Source organism: Anomalospiza imberbis, chromosome 2, assembly GCF_031753505.1.
Source record: "Anomalospiza imberbis isolate Cuckoo-Finch-1a 21T00152 chromosome 2, ASM3175350v1, whole genome shotgun sequence".
NCBI classification, from domain to species: Eukaryota; Metazoa; Chordata; class Aves; order Passeriformes; family Viduidae; genus Anomalospiza; species Anomalospiza imberbis.
Window position 1 is genome coordinate 55,648,012 of NC_089682.1, and position 14,234 is coordinate 55,662,245.

The window sequence follows — 14,234 nt, forward strand, 5'->3', positions numbered from 1 at the left end:
GCTATATTCCAAGAGAAAGAAAAATTGCTATTTTTGGTTTTGTTCAGATAGCTGAATGAGGTCTGTCACCAAATGTCAATACAACAGAAACTTAAAGACAGGCGAGCATAATGGTTTTACCTATAGCTTGAGAGGAATCCACCATGGATATTCGAGACACTGGTGTCAGCAAACTAAAGAGCTGGAGTGTGAGGTCAGTGGTAGTAAGGGAAGTGAATCCTTTCAGGAGTAGCTGCTGAAGTCCTGAGAAGTCTGCCCATTTCAGCTGCCCTTGCAGCTTCTCTAACTTCTCCCGGTTTTCAGCTTTATCTAGTGGCAAATGAGCCAGAAGTTTATTCAGCAACCGCAGTGCCATTAGGTACTCAAACTCAAAATCTGATTCCATCAAAGCCACAGCAACCCAGAAGATGGTAGCCAGTAGGTTGGTTGGATTGTTAATATGGGATGGATCGGTGAGACTGTCTTTTAGAGAGGATGAACTTCTGGTTTTAGAGGACAGGCCTTGCTGGGTACATGCTTGAATTCTGTCTAGTGTGGCACTGCGTGGTGGGTCCGAGGACTTGTCCACATCTCCAAACTTTTTGGGTACAGAGAAGCTCCTCTGGTGTCTACTTCGCTCAGCAGTGGCTGTGTTGCCACCTGCAGGATTCATATTCAGCTGCCCTGTGCTCTTCCGGTTTGCAGTCAGTTTGGTGTTTGATGTTAAATCTGGTGAAGATGAACTGAAACCAAGATTTAAAACATCCATTACATTGTGTGAATGCACAGCTTGAAAGGGTACATATTAGATGCAAGCTAAGTATTTTTCAGACTGTAAATAAATACTTAAATGGGAGAAATAGAACACCAAACCATCTATTGCAGCCTGCCTTCTTTTTTCCAGAAGACAGACAGGCCCACAGACATGACAGAAGTGAGATTCACATGGCACTGCACCAAACAAGAACAGGACAGCCTACAGTCTACATAGGCAAGAATGACATGGGGATAAGAAATACAGAGCTATGAAGTGACTTATGGCAATTCCCAATGGGACAGTGGCAGAACTGAAAACAATTTTGGTTTTTAGAATGCCCTCATTAATGGAGCAAGCCCTGAATTTGGCACAGCTGGCAGGCAAATACACAATTGCTTGCTGGGTAATGTGAGAACTGTAGGCAGAAAAACCAGCATATCTTAAGCAGAACCACAAATACACCCCATTATCCACAAGAAACCTGTCATGTGATTGCCCAGGCTCTTGCCAATACAGGTCCTTCTGAAAATTTCTTGTCATTGCATCCTATCCTGCCTGTATCCTGAGATCTCTTCAAGATGGTTTACAGAAAGTGTAGGTGTTTCAAATTCAATGGCTAATGCCTCCTCATGGACTACCACGAGATGATCCAGACAATACCTACTAGTTATCTGCGCAGAGGAATGTGTTGTGTTGATACACACAAAGGAAGTTTGTTCTGGAGAAAAGCTAATTCCTGACTCTGATCCCATTTCTACCTCATACACTGTGAGTCTCTACTGTCTATAGTACTTGAAGAGAATCTTATTCTGGAATCAAGTGTCAGGGTAAAGTATATTGCATCCCAGTGCTTTCTGGAGTGTTTCCTACTCTTTGTTCCATCTTTCTATTTGCTGAAATGTGCACTAAAGAAAGATAAACAGCTCTTAGTTTAGAAAGGAGAAGTGTTATTTACCCCTCTCTACTCTGTCCCAAGGCACTCCTTGGGTCCTGCTATGGCACAGTGCCCTGCCTGCTAGCTTCAGAAATGACAACCCTGGTATTTTTGTGCTGCACATAAAGCACAGTAACTTACAGATATTTAAAAAAAAAAAAATTTATCTATTCCGTTGTTACTATTAGGAGTCAGATAGACATTCATCCCCTCAGTACTATCAACAGCAACGTTATAGAGGGAGCCTGTGACTTCCCTCCATGTACAAAGGTCAACTTTCAGGCCAAGGGTTTCATAAAGATGGTAAACACATCAAGCAAAATCCATGTCTACACAAAAATTATCCTAGTTTTATTGAGAAGAAACCATGATCATTTATTCCAGGGGAATACTTCACCTCAGAATGACATTCTATATGAAACCAGTACTACAGAACCCATGTTCCTTCCCAGATATATTTTCAGGTTTATAACACAAAGGTGCAAAAATACAATATTTTTAAAGGATGTTAGGTTATAGCAAGTAGCAGCAAGGTAGAATTTACAGCACATTGTAAAGTTTTATTGGTTCTATCAACATTATTTCAACTATGGCAAAGTTTGGCTGAAATGTGCTCATAGTCTGGTTCTCGGAAGGTTACAAATGAGGTTAGTCTTATCAAAATTATTTTTTGCTGTTAGACTGCAGAACTGCACACTTAATGTCATGAAACATTGAAAAAAACAGAGTTAGGAGAACAGATTCTTACCGTGATAACACTGTCAAAAGATCACTGTTCTTCAAACAGTCAGAGAGATTATCCACTGCAGCTTCCAAAGTAAGTAGTGCCTCCATTACATACCCCTACCAATGCAGGAGGTTAAGCATTTTAACCAAGACATTCAAAAAGTAACATTTAAAAATCTTCAGTTCATAAAAGGAACAGGCACCTACTGAAAACCTATACTTTCTCCTGAAAAAAAGCTCCAACATTCATATCAAAGCCACTGCCCTGAACATTAAAATGTCACTACAAGTATGTTCTATTTTCTGCCTTTGAATGATGTGTGAAGGTATGCAAGAAGGGCACATATCTCATCAAGGGATTGGTAATGACACACTGAACCTCTGACTTGCAGATCACTGATTTAAATTCTACACAAGCAATTGTGACAGAGTATTACTGTCATCTTGTGGCAGTTTCACTATCTAAATAAAATATGGAGGTGATGTCAGTCTATTTCTTACTGAAAGCCAGTATTTTTCTTTATTAAGTCTTAAATCTTGCTATAAATAGTCTCTGATGGTAAAATTTCAGTCTGTTTAGCTAAACAGAGTGAACATCATAGTGCTGTGAAAGGTCTGTATCAAATTAAGTCAGTGTAAACCTTTTATTATTATGGATGGTGCAGATTTCTTTACTCTGAAACATGTTATCTCCTGAGGAATGAGACAGTGTCTACTACATGCTTTGAGATTACACCACCAGACAGATGGATTCCTTAAACCCAAATTAATGAAGTTGAAAAGGAAAAAATTGGTCATTACAAATATTTCATTTTGAGTGACAATCACTAAGATTTTCTAGTTGTTCTCTTTATAGCTATGTAAGATTGTAACAGCCTGATGAAGGTTTAGCTAAGGTACATATGATTTCAGCAAACTCAGAAGTAACCTTTTCTGAGGCCACATTCTACTCTTCATCACATGACTCCAGAACACCTTGATAAAATGGTAATTTTAAATTAGGTATGCATTGAATCAACAGTTCTAAGAAGCATTATTTACACATGAATACCTGAATCTCATCTCCATGCTCTCCAATAACTTCCACCAATCTTGACAGGAGGTCAGACAACGCGTGTGCAGAAAGGGGCTGCTTTAGAGCCCTGAATATCTGGAAAGAGCGACCAGCGTAATGTCTGGAAGAGCTTGAAAGAGCTGTTTGTAAAGCAACTTCACTCAGATGCTGCTCCAAATGAAAACCTAAGCAAAATAATAGGATGTCAATTTTTTTCCCCTTTTTAAATACAGACTTTACTGTGCGTCATAAACAGGACAAACTAATTCTGTGAGGAGGATATGCTCGTTAGTGTATGCTGCAAACACTGAGAACTGGAGGTGCAGAAACGTCTGTGCTTTGGAGAATTTAAATTTATTTTGCACAGAATGCAAGAAAATTAACTGAATTAACTGAAAAACAAAATTTGGAGTATGAAGTTGATAATCTGACTTATTTTGTTTTACAGTTCCTGGACAAACTTTCAAGCCATCCACTATTCTTGCTGGCAGCAGCAGTTACTTCTGAAAACTCCCAAACCTGAAGTCAAATTGAATTAGGAGACTTTCTGTTAGCTTCAGAAGGCTTTGGATAAGATCTTTACTATAAATACTGATGTTGCACTCTGCTTTGATCTTGGAAATTATTTAATTAGTGACTGTGCTGGTTTTCAAAATGCAATCAGCACATTCCCTATGTTCTAAAAACCATAATAAATGAAAAATAAACTTTTATTGCCAGAAGAAATTTAACAAAGTATATTTACTTAGTAAGCTGTGATGTATTTAACTAACAGGACACAGAGTAGATTTTATCTGGCAGAATCAATCAAAAGGCTTTCCACCAACAGCTTTGAAGAAATATTCAATTCAACACTGAGGCAGTTTAATCTAACCTGACTGTTTTAAAGCAATTCTTTCATATGTCATACATCCTTGTTAAGACATATTTACTGTACTTCTGCATAAGCAGATATACTAAGTCACAGGATAAACACTAAGTATAACTGTGAGGGAATATTTTTTTTAGTTTTGAAAGGAAAATATTTACTACCTGACTTGGAATCTTTAAACACAGATACAACATGGCGCAGAAAATTAGTGAGCTGTTCAGCACTCTTGGTGTTCTGGTTTTTGGGAGTGATATCTTCATGGCACCATAGTGGACCAAATGCCCTTAAAGAAATACATAACAAAATGTAAAATTTCTTTGAGTTATCTGAAATAAATGTAATCAGTTAAAATATTTAATCTGTACAGGTACTTAGATATTTACAGGGCCATGACCTGGTAAACCAGGTCATGCAATTGAACAGAATTTTAAATAAAAGTAGATAAATATTCCTATGCTGTATTTAAAAATATAAGCTATGCTGTGTAGAGAGCAGCATAAACAAATCCCTGTCTTTTAATTTAACATTGTGCCTAGAATCTGCTGGCTACAGCTGGTAGTTAATATTAGTTCCACTACAGCCTTTCACTATGTGGTATATACTTTATATCTTATTTTATAATAATGAAACTGGCTTCTTCTATTAGTTCATTTCTGAACATAAAATTATTGGTCAATTAAACATTTTATTTCTGTCAGACAAGATTTTTTTTCTGTTTTTTTCTGACACTGTAGTGCTTTTCAGTACCTACCTACTACTGTAAGTATCAATAAAAGAGGAATGGGGTTTGTAATTACTATTAGAGCTCAGTCATTTTCCTTTAAGTTGCTTCATGAAAGTGTGCATTTCGAGTACAAATGTATCCTTTGCTTATCTGCATTACCTGGTTGTCAGAAACTCAATTAATTTGTTTGCTTTCTCATCAGATTCAGCAGCAGTGTCCACATCCTCAACTTCTTGTGTAATCTGTGGGAGATTTCCAGTGCTGCCTCCCAGACTGATACTGGAGGAGGTGGAGCTGGAGCTCAAGCCGGAGTCTGGCACTGGAGATGACTGGTACTCCCGCAGAAAGTCAAAGCCACCTGCCAGCCAAAAGGGAGGAGATAAAGATGGAATGCACTGTTGGGCCAGCTTTGCAGACGAAAGTGTCTGCCAAGCAGCTCTTTTCAGAGTCAGCAGCAGAAACCTTCCACTGGGAAACACAGGGAAAACCTGCAGAACACAACAACCCTCAAATACTGATGGGAGTGAAAATGGTACTTTGTTTCTAAATGTGTAGAATCCAGAATAAAATGAAAACTATCCAAGTCAAGATTTCTTTTTTTACTGCACAAGGACAACAGTACTTGGAAAACAAATATTCTATGATATTTTACATTCAGAAGTAGGACTTTTTAAAAGTGAATTTAGAAGTTGGCAAAGTGTATGCAAAGTTCACTTCTCTGGGCTAGTCTGATATGGAAAAAAACTGCTGGGTGGAATTTTTAGCATGATTATGCTGTCCTAATTTTACAAACGTAATGGAAATCAAGACACAAATGTGGCTTCTTTGAACACCTTTAGTAACTGTACCCACTGGACTAGTCATACAAAATATTTCCAGCATTAGGATGAAGCACCTGACCAAGAGTTCTGCTGGATCAAAAGCTTGCCACAGTTTCAGACCTAAGATTAGAAACCAAGACCTGTTTTCCTAAGTTTAGACTTCTAGTCATGTTTAGGCTGTACCTACAACACAAAAAAAAAATGGCCTTGTGAGAAAAATGGGAGCAGGACAAAATCCATTGCAAATCAGAAGACTCTTAACTTAGTTGCCTGACACTACGTGGAACAAACCCAAGCTGAAGCATTTTCAGTTGGGATCTTTGCTATAGCTACTCACCCATACTCTCACTCCTTATATTACCTGCTTAAAAACCAATCCAAAATACCAAGTCTTGATAACTTCTTGAACTCCAGAGGGCCAGAATCAGGGTACCAATTACATTTTTTTTAGATGCAAGAATTAAAACAGTTATTAATTTTAACAGAAAAGCAGTAATGTAATTTTAATGTAAGAATTTTATTCTGTATTTAATAATTCATAGATGTGCACTAGGAAAGAAATCCAGCCAACTCCAGACAGGAAATTAATGTGAAGTAATTTTTTGCAGAAATTATTCAGAATTAAATGTCTTTGGCCAAAATACCAAAATATTTTAAATTATTCTAAAATTTAATCACTCTAAAATACCTATCCCTTCTGCTTGTTACTTTAAAATAATTTTGTCGTGTCTCAGAAAAAATAGTAATAAGTTATCATGTAATATTTTTTTATAATGCCTAATTATCTGTTACTTCCTAAATAACAATGGAAATAGCACCGATTTGAGAACATTTACTTTTCACTTTTCACCGTATGGTAAAATTCCTCACCCTCTTACCAACAACTAATCCTACACCCACAACTCTATATTGGTTCTGTGATTCCTTCAAAACTGAACAGTATACTTTATTTTAGTAATATTATATGACTACAGTAAATCTAGCTAGCAGCTTTCTACCAATTGGTTCCAACCAACTCCTTAAAAACAGGTAAATTGCTAAAAGTAATAGAACATTGACCTCATCAGAGGTCTGAAGTAAGACTCCTAATGTAGAAATAGATTTCAGGACAGAAATGCAATGTATCAGTGATACAAAGGAGGGTGTGTATCATGTGAAACTTAATTTAATAATGGAAAATCTGAGCTGCACATTCTTGCTGCTCTTCCTGTGTTGGAATTATTTATTCATTTCCTTTAAGGGTGAAGAATGATTGCCCTCATTTAAAGCAGCTCTGGATCCCTGAGGGGAGAATCAGGAAGTTATTAGCCCTATTAATTTTAAAATATTACTTTACATATTTTTTGCCTTACATTAGATAACTTTCTCAATATCACGAAAAGTTGTCTAATAATAAATTGCATGCATCCCTAGGGTAGTTCACGTGGAATTAGTATTAATGGGAACTGTTCATATTTGCCACTTTATTACTTTGGCTTATCAAAACCTGACAGTATGATACAGTGTTCTTCTTTTGCTTCACTACCTGTGTAAAGATATTCAGGTAAGTATGCTGGTTGTACTGTCAGAGTCTTGGTCTCATTCATCTCTCTGGTCTGAAGAAGCACAGTTGCAATGGCTTGATAGTTGTTATTGCAAGATAATGCAATCAAAAGGTGAAGCAGTAACTTTTTACTGTGTTCAAAGACCTCCGGGCGGTAATGGTCAAGACCTAAAAAGAAAAGGTTACAGCAATCTCTGAATATGAAGTAATAATAAACAAGTTCACATTCCAGAAATAGCAAAAATTCCAAGGCAGTTCACGATAACAGTGCAAACAAACAAAAGATATAGCATTTCCATAGTTACCAGTGCTGTCACTTAAATGTACGTGTATATTTAGTTTCCAGACTGAAGTCCCACACATGAGGTACAACAAATGAGTGGCAATACAGCTTTATGCATTGTCTCACTGCAGTTAATTTGACAGGTGTGGAAAGCCTTTAAAGATGAGGTATTCTTGATGGTGGTTGTAATTACGTTGCTTACCACAGTATCCAGCTTTCTAGCTCAGACATCAGCTTTAGAATGAGTGCAAACTGTAAGAGGCAGGTACTGATTTATTAAAAAATGAACTGATAGACAAATCACTTGAAAAAGAACTTCAACTACCAGTGAGCAGCATGAGACATTAGCCCGTAACTCAAACTGAGGGTCTAGCACTGCAAGACTCTGATTTGGTTTACACTACTGCCATCTGTAATATTTTAAAACAGCCAGAATAGTTCACAAATTACAAACACAAAGGAAACAGATATTTCTGCACTCTGTTTTAGTAATATCATTTTGATTCTCTTTCAGTACCCCGCAGTATATTTAAACGTACTTTCTTCTGTTTAAGAGTAGTTTCAGTGCTGAAAAAGTTAACTCTTCTTCAACTCCTGTCTTCAAAAAAGCAGCTTTTTCATTACTCTGTGTGGCAGCAGCCAACAGATCTTCAAGTCAGGTGTTTTCTAATATACTCTAGTCATGCTGGTTCTTGTTTGGCCTGCAATAATGAAGCTGCTCATACTGCCATAGTCTGAACACTGTCCTTTTGGCTCCTAAAGGCAATTCTTTGAAGGTCCTGTGACCCTTACTCATCTCCCAATAGCCGCCTCCAAAAGAACTGTAGCCATCCTGCCCACCTCTATTTCAGCCTCTTAAGGTTTCTGCTCCTATTCACCTTTCTCCATCTACTTCCACCTGCCAGGAGATAATGAACCCATCCTACCTGGTTTCAACATACATTTCAAAGGATATAAAAAGGTCTTTTAGTTGAAAATAAATTCTATGTTGGCAACAGTGGTAGCTGAAATCCTATTACCCCCCAAGTTGTATAAAAGTATTGGCACAGATCTGCCAACTAGGCAGTGAGAAGGCCAGTTCAGATTTTATGCTTGTCCAGTGTTGGTCCCTTCTTTAACCTATAAGAGTTCCAAGGAGGATAAGGTTCTGTGACATGGACACATTTCCAAGGGAAAGGAGTCTAGTGTTCAACTAATTCCACACTGGTTGCAAAAGAGCAGTGATTTTCATGCACCAGAGGTAGGCAAGTTTAAACCAGCAGTCTGCCTGCCTGCTTCACCAACAGTACTACAAACCATTCAATAACCTATTAAACACACAGACACTGCAAAATTCCTTCATTTTAATATTTTCTCACTCCTCCCAATAAATGAAAGGATACCAGCTCTCCAGCTAGTCTGCTTTTCAGTCATATGCATCTGCCTGCTCACATTCCAACAGGACAGCAATACTTAATTTTTAATTACATTCATACCTTTGGCTAATGTGTGGCATAACTTCTTTACAACATCACAAGAGCTCAACTGAACAATAGAAAAATTTTCCACAGGAGGTATAACAGCTCTAGAGAAGCTGACCTTGAAGCCTGAAAGCTGTGATCTCCCTTTAGTTACTGCTAAACCAGTAACATTTAGTTACCAGTTACATTTATTTTAATTTCACATTTCACAATTGATAGTTTTTTAGTTTTTAGCCAAGGGATTGTCTTACATGGTATTAATAAATTTCAATTTATTCCTTATTAAAAATCTGTAATGTTGAAACCTTATTGCACAAACAAATAAATGTATTTTTCTAATTGATTACTAGTATCATAACTCTGTTTCTGCATATGTTTATTTGCATGGCTCCCTGATGGCTCATTAAAACTGTCTTAACTGCAGTGGTCACACTGCTCTGTACTACTCCTTCTTAAGTTCTTCATTTATTCTTGTGACAATTTCTAAGTGTAAGTACCAGTTTTCTCATACTTGTTAGATGAGATGTTAGTAAAGATGTTGTTTGATCAGTTGATGGTTATTGATTTGATTCATAAAATTCATAAAACCCAGTTCTCTTTCAGCTCCCCTTTTACACTTAGGAAGTTCACAGAAACAGACGAAAAAATAAGATAGTTGTTATGGGCAGCCACAAAATAAATTTAAATTTTAAGCTAAATATATGTGAAATATCATATTGAAACTGACTCTGGAAGTCCCATCCAACACAGTCCTGGTTTGTCAGTCCTGCGTTTCATTAGAAGTTTGTGAAATCAATGTACTGATGTACAAAACCCTATTTCACAAAAAAATTTTAAGCAGAACAGTTGGTAACAGAGTAGCAGTAAAGGAGAACAAGTATCTACTTCAACATATACTTCATTTTACCACTGTGCTGTAACATCCCAGTTTAATCTCTTTTTGCCTGCTGATCAGCAGATCTTCCTGGACTGACTGTGAATACTTAGTGGTAACTATGGTGACTGAATGAGAAGTGAACTGTGATCTCAGCTATAATAAATTTATTTCACAACTATCTATGTTTATTTGTGAACACTATTATTTATCAACCATGGAAGTCAGGGAATGGCTTTGTAATGCTGAATACCCCTGTGTGCTAAAAAATTAGGCCACTCACTTTTGGTAATGTTGAAGGGCAGGATAAGGAAGGTAACAGCCTCCAGATGAACTCTGCTACAGACAGGAACAGACACAGCAGTGGGGAAAAAGCAGTGCCTCAGTGCTCAAGCACATAAGGGAGCACACTGATGATAAAGTATTCCATCAGCAGTGAAATTAATGAAGCTTTGCTTTCCAGTGGTCTGTGTCCTACCTCCACTACCTCTGCAGTACAGCTGTCCTGGCTCTCTTACAGACTATTTTTGCAAAGGCAAGAGACAGTGCAGGTGTGTGTAGTCCAGGTCCAAGGTATGTGTAGACTGTCATCACTAATCAAGCTGGTCAAAGGCATGAGTTTCACCTCCTTTTCTTGCAGGGGCCATGCCACACATTTTTATAGAGCTATTTTAGGAAGCCATTCATCTTCAAATTTCTACACACCTCTCAAATTTGGCTGAAATCAGCCAAAATATTCAAAAACTTCAAAGTTTTGAGACTAATTTACAGACTGCAACTGCCTTGGGCTTTTTCTTGTAGGGTGAAGGGAGGAAATCATAAAACATGTAAGAAACACAGTACCATAGCTTCAGCAAAACTAAAGCAAAAGGAGGGAGTACATTTATACTTTCTTTCTTGTTCTGTTGGTCTTACCTAAAAAGAGAGCATGTAGCAATAAAGGGAGGTGAAGAGCCCAATCTTCTCTCACGCTGTGATCCACTACCATCTCAGTCATGAAGATAACAGCAATATTGCACCTGGAAGTTAAACCACAGCATCATTGCAAAGCTCTTGGAAACAGGAAAGCACAAAAAGGATGCTTATTTCTGAAGAAATACACAATCTTCAGATTTTCAGATTTGTGGCATTTCTTCTCAATACAATTCATGCTGAAGCACTTTACTTACAGTCAAGCAAACAAGTACCCATTACTGAAAAAAAACCCCTATTATTGTCAATATAAATTATGTAAAATAGGAATTTCGGAATATGCATGGCCTAATTAGAATAAAAGATCAAAGTGCTATGAATAACAGGCACAGGGGCCTGGGAAAAAGAAATTTTCCTTTTCTGTTTCAGTTGTTTCATCAGTCTTATTCTTATCAGTGATGTCCTACATTGTAAACAGGCTTTCTGGTAGAAATCTGCTAGAATTGTGAGCTTTCACTGCATGCTGATTTTTGCACTGGAAATTCTCAGAAATTGACTATATGATTTTCAGATGTTCTGAATGGTGGGACAATTGGATTGGTGTTGGTCAACTGTTAAGAGGAAGAAGCATCTCACTGTCTGAAATGTCAGAATGAGAAACTGCTCACCTATGAAGGGGTCCCCGGGGTGTGATGGTTTCTGGGAGATAGTCCACGAGTGGTGCCCAGCATCCTCCATTGTAAGGCATGGGCAGGGGATGTGGCTGTTTGGTTTCAACAATATTCAATAACCAGCTTGTATATGGAGAAACGGGATCATCTGCATGGAAAAGCATTCCAAAAAGTGCATAAAACTCAAGTCTGATTACCTATTTTTGCAAAATACCGTAAGAGATTTTTTGCTAACATATGAATTCAGCTGTTTGGAACAATGTGATAAGATGCCATGAGGTTTGCAAATTCCTGTGTTCAATAACAAGTGATGCATTTTTAATCCCTCTTTCATGCTGCTGGAAATTAAAGAGATTCCAGGCAGACAGCACTGAATGGTAGGAGAGGCAGCTGAATCCCTGCTGTCACTTAGTAGTTTTGGATTCAGATCACAAAGCACCAAGCAACAGACTTTCTCTTCAAAAATGAGGGAAAAGTTCAGCCAACAAAGCTGCTGTCAGAAGCCATCTGCTGCAAGGAGCAGAGTACCAGTGACACATTCTTGCAACTCCTCACCACTGCCCTGCTGAGCGACGCTACAAAGGCAGAAGTTAAATGTCCTGAATTAGCAAGGAGGCTTAAGGAATGCAAAAAACATCATCAGGGTAATTTTCTTTCAACAGGGATGAATTATATCTTGAATTTCTCAAAGATGTATTTAATTTTGCTTTAGTGTGACAGCTGCTGTTTGTTAATGAGTGTTAGAGTTTTGCCTCCCACCTGTTTATCTGCAATGATGTGGGTCAAGTAAGTTATTTCCACCACTTTCTGTCTTGTCTCAGCTGCACAGTTTCATTCATCATCTCCTGCATTCCCTCATTCCTCTCGATTTTCTCACTGTTCAGTTTTTATTTCTGAGGTCTGGCAGTCTGTGATACACTGCCATGAAAGTATCCTTTCTTGGTCTGTTTTTGACATACATTCAAATATTGCCCTTTATGAATTTTTAATGAGTGTTATTTTTTGTTCTGTTCCTTCTTTTTGGTTTTTGTTTGCTTGTTTATTTTGTTTTGGTTTTGTTTTATTACACTTTTGTATTTTAGGTAAGCTTGAAACTCAGCATTTTCCTTTTCTTTTTTTTTTTAACAGCATGTATCTGATGCTTGTCAGCTTTCCCACGGGAAACAAAACTGTTTTGATGCCTACAAAAGTATCAGAGCTGGATTTTTCTAATGGACATCACTTCTTAGTTTTAGAAAAACATCTTCAGATTTCCAGATCTTCAGGATACTTTCAATGCAGTAGCTGCTTCTCCAATTATTTCAAAAATGCCAGCTTTATAACTCCCATTTTTAAGTGTTGGTCTTTTAAGGAACACTTTATAGCTTTATGATTTAGACCTCTACTTAGATTCTCTGGAGGATGATTGATCAGTTACAGATAATGAAGAATAAAATGACTTAATAATGTAGCAAAGTATGGTATTTTCACATATTCTTAACCAGAATTAACCAGATAATGTTTGCCAAATGCTTTTCACAGAAAAAGCACTGCACAGGAACTACTTATTTCTACCAAATTAAATGTTTCACAGAAAAGTGCTTCATGAAGTTCACACCAAGACCTAGATCCTCACTTCTGTTTTCACAGACTGAAAATGCGCAGACTGAGAAAAAAAAAGAAAAGAAGCACCTTGAAGGCAAACATATAATCCTTGCCTGAACAAAAAAGTTTGTGTTCTGCAGAATGGTGTTCTGTATTTATATCCTCAGCAATACATGAATGTCAAAGTAGATTGGAGAGAGGGCAGAAGCCATACCACAAAATCCTTTGCAGCCTAGGCTGTCTGTCTGAGGGAGTAAGTTGGAAGTTGCATTGTGTTTCTTGTAGAATGACAAGAGATATAAAAATTCCTTTCTCCTATTATAATTCTATATAAATGTCAGTAGCTAAGTAAAATACATTTTATTTTCCTTCTAGGTATTCACATACTTGTTAAAGGAACCCCTGTGAGAAGCACACTTTGCATAAATATTCATGGTAGTACAAAACTTGCAGGTATAGGCAGGAAAAAACATTTGGGCACTGGCTGGAGGAGACATTCCAAAACAGCAAAGAAAATTTCAGTATTTTTTAACTTTTTATCACTCCAAGCTCTTGTCAAAACCAGGTATTTGTGAAGGCTGTTCTGATAATATAAGTACTGCTCTGTCTTGAAAGATTGTTCATGCAGATCAGATTAGCACCAGTGCTTCAATTAACATCTGGTGAAGCATTTTAAGTAGCTGCAGAACTAGAAAACCATAAAAAATTCAAGACAAGTGTACTAAACCCCACTGAGTTTTAGATGTTGCACATTTTCTTATGTATTTAAACACTGGAGTTTATGCATATAAAATATTTTGTCAATACTGTGCTTCATAATTATGAATAATAGTTCTTGGTGTAGATTAAATTATCCTATTGTATTGTATTTTATAGTCTTTGCATATTTTGCAGAAGAGTATCACCAGAAATTACTTGGATTAAAAAATACATAAAATCTTTACTTTTCATGTCAAAATACAGTTCCAAAATGTCTGCAATACCAAACCAAGACATGATGGCCAATATAGTACTTGACCTGCTTTTAATAAGCCAGTGATC

At 37.2% G+C, this 14,234-nt stretch overlaps 1 protein-coding gene across 2 annotated transcripts in view; it reads right to left on the reverse strand.

Annotated features, from left to right (window-relative positions):
* Window positions 1-14,234, reverse strand: part of FRY (FRY microtubule binding protein) — a 182,343-nt gene that overhangs the window by 41,976 nt on the left and 126,133 nt on the right. Inside the window, exons 38-45 of one of the 2 annotated variants that reach the window (XM_068181162.1) lie at window positions 11,607-11,757; window positions 10,942-11,045; window positions 7,392-7,577; window positions 5,205-5,403; window positions 4,480-4,604; window positions 3,448-3,635; window positions 2,419-2,513; window positions 121-722 (exon numbers count right to left, since the gene is read on the reverse strand). In XM_068181162.1, the coding sequence (XP_068037263.1) occupies window positions 121-722; window positions 2,419-2,513; window positions 3,448-3,635; window positions 4,480-4,604; window positions 5,205-5,403; window positions 7,392-7,577; window positions 10,942-11,045; window positions 11,607-11,757 (1,650 nt within the window). The remainder of the gene's footprint in view (window positions 1-120; window positions 723-2,418; window positions 2,514-3,447; window positions 3,636-4,479; window positions 4,605-5,204; window positions 5,404-7,391; window positions 7,578-10,941; window positions 11,046-11,606; window positions 11,758-14,234) is intronic. The other variant, XM_068181161.1, reaches the window with a different exon arrangement.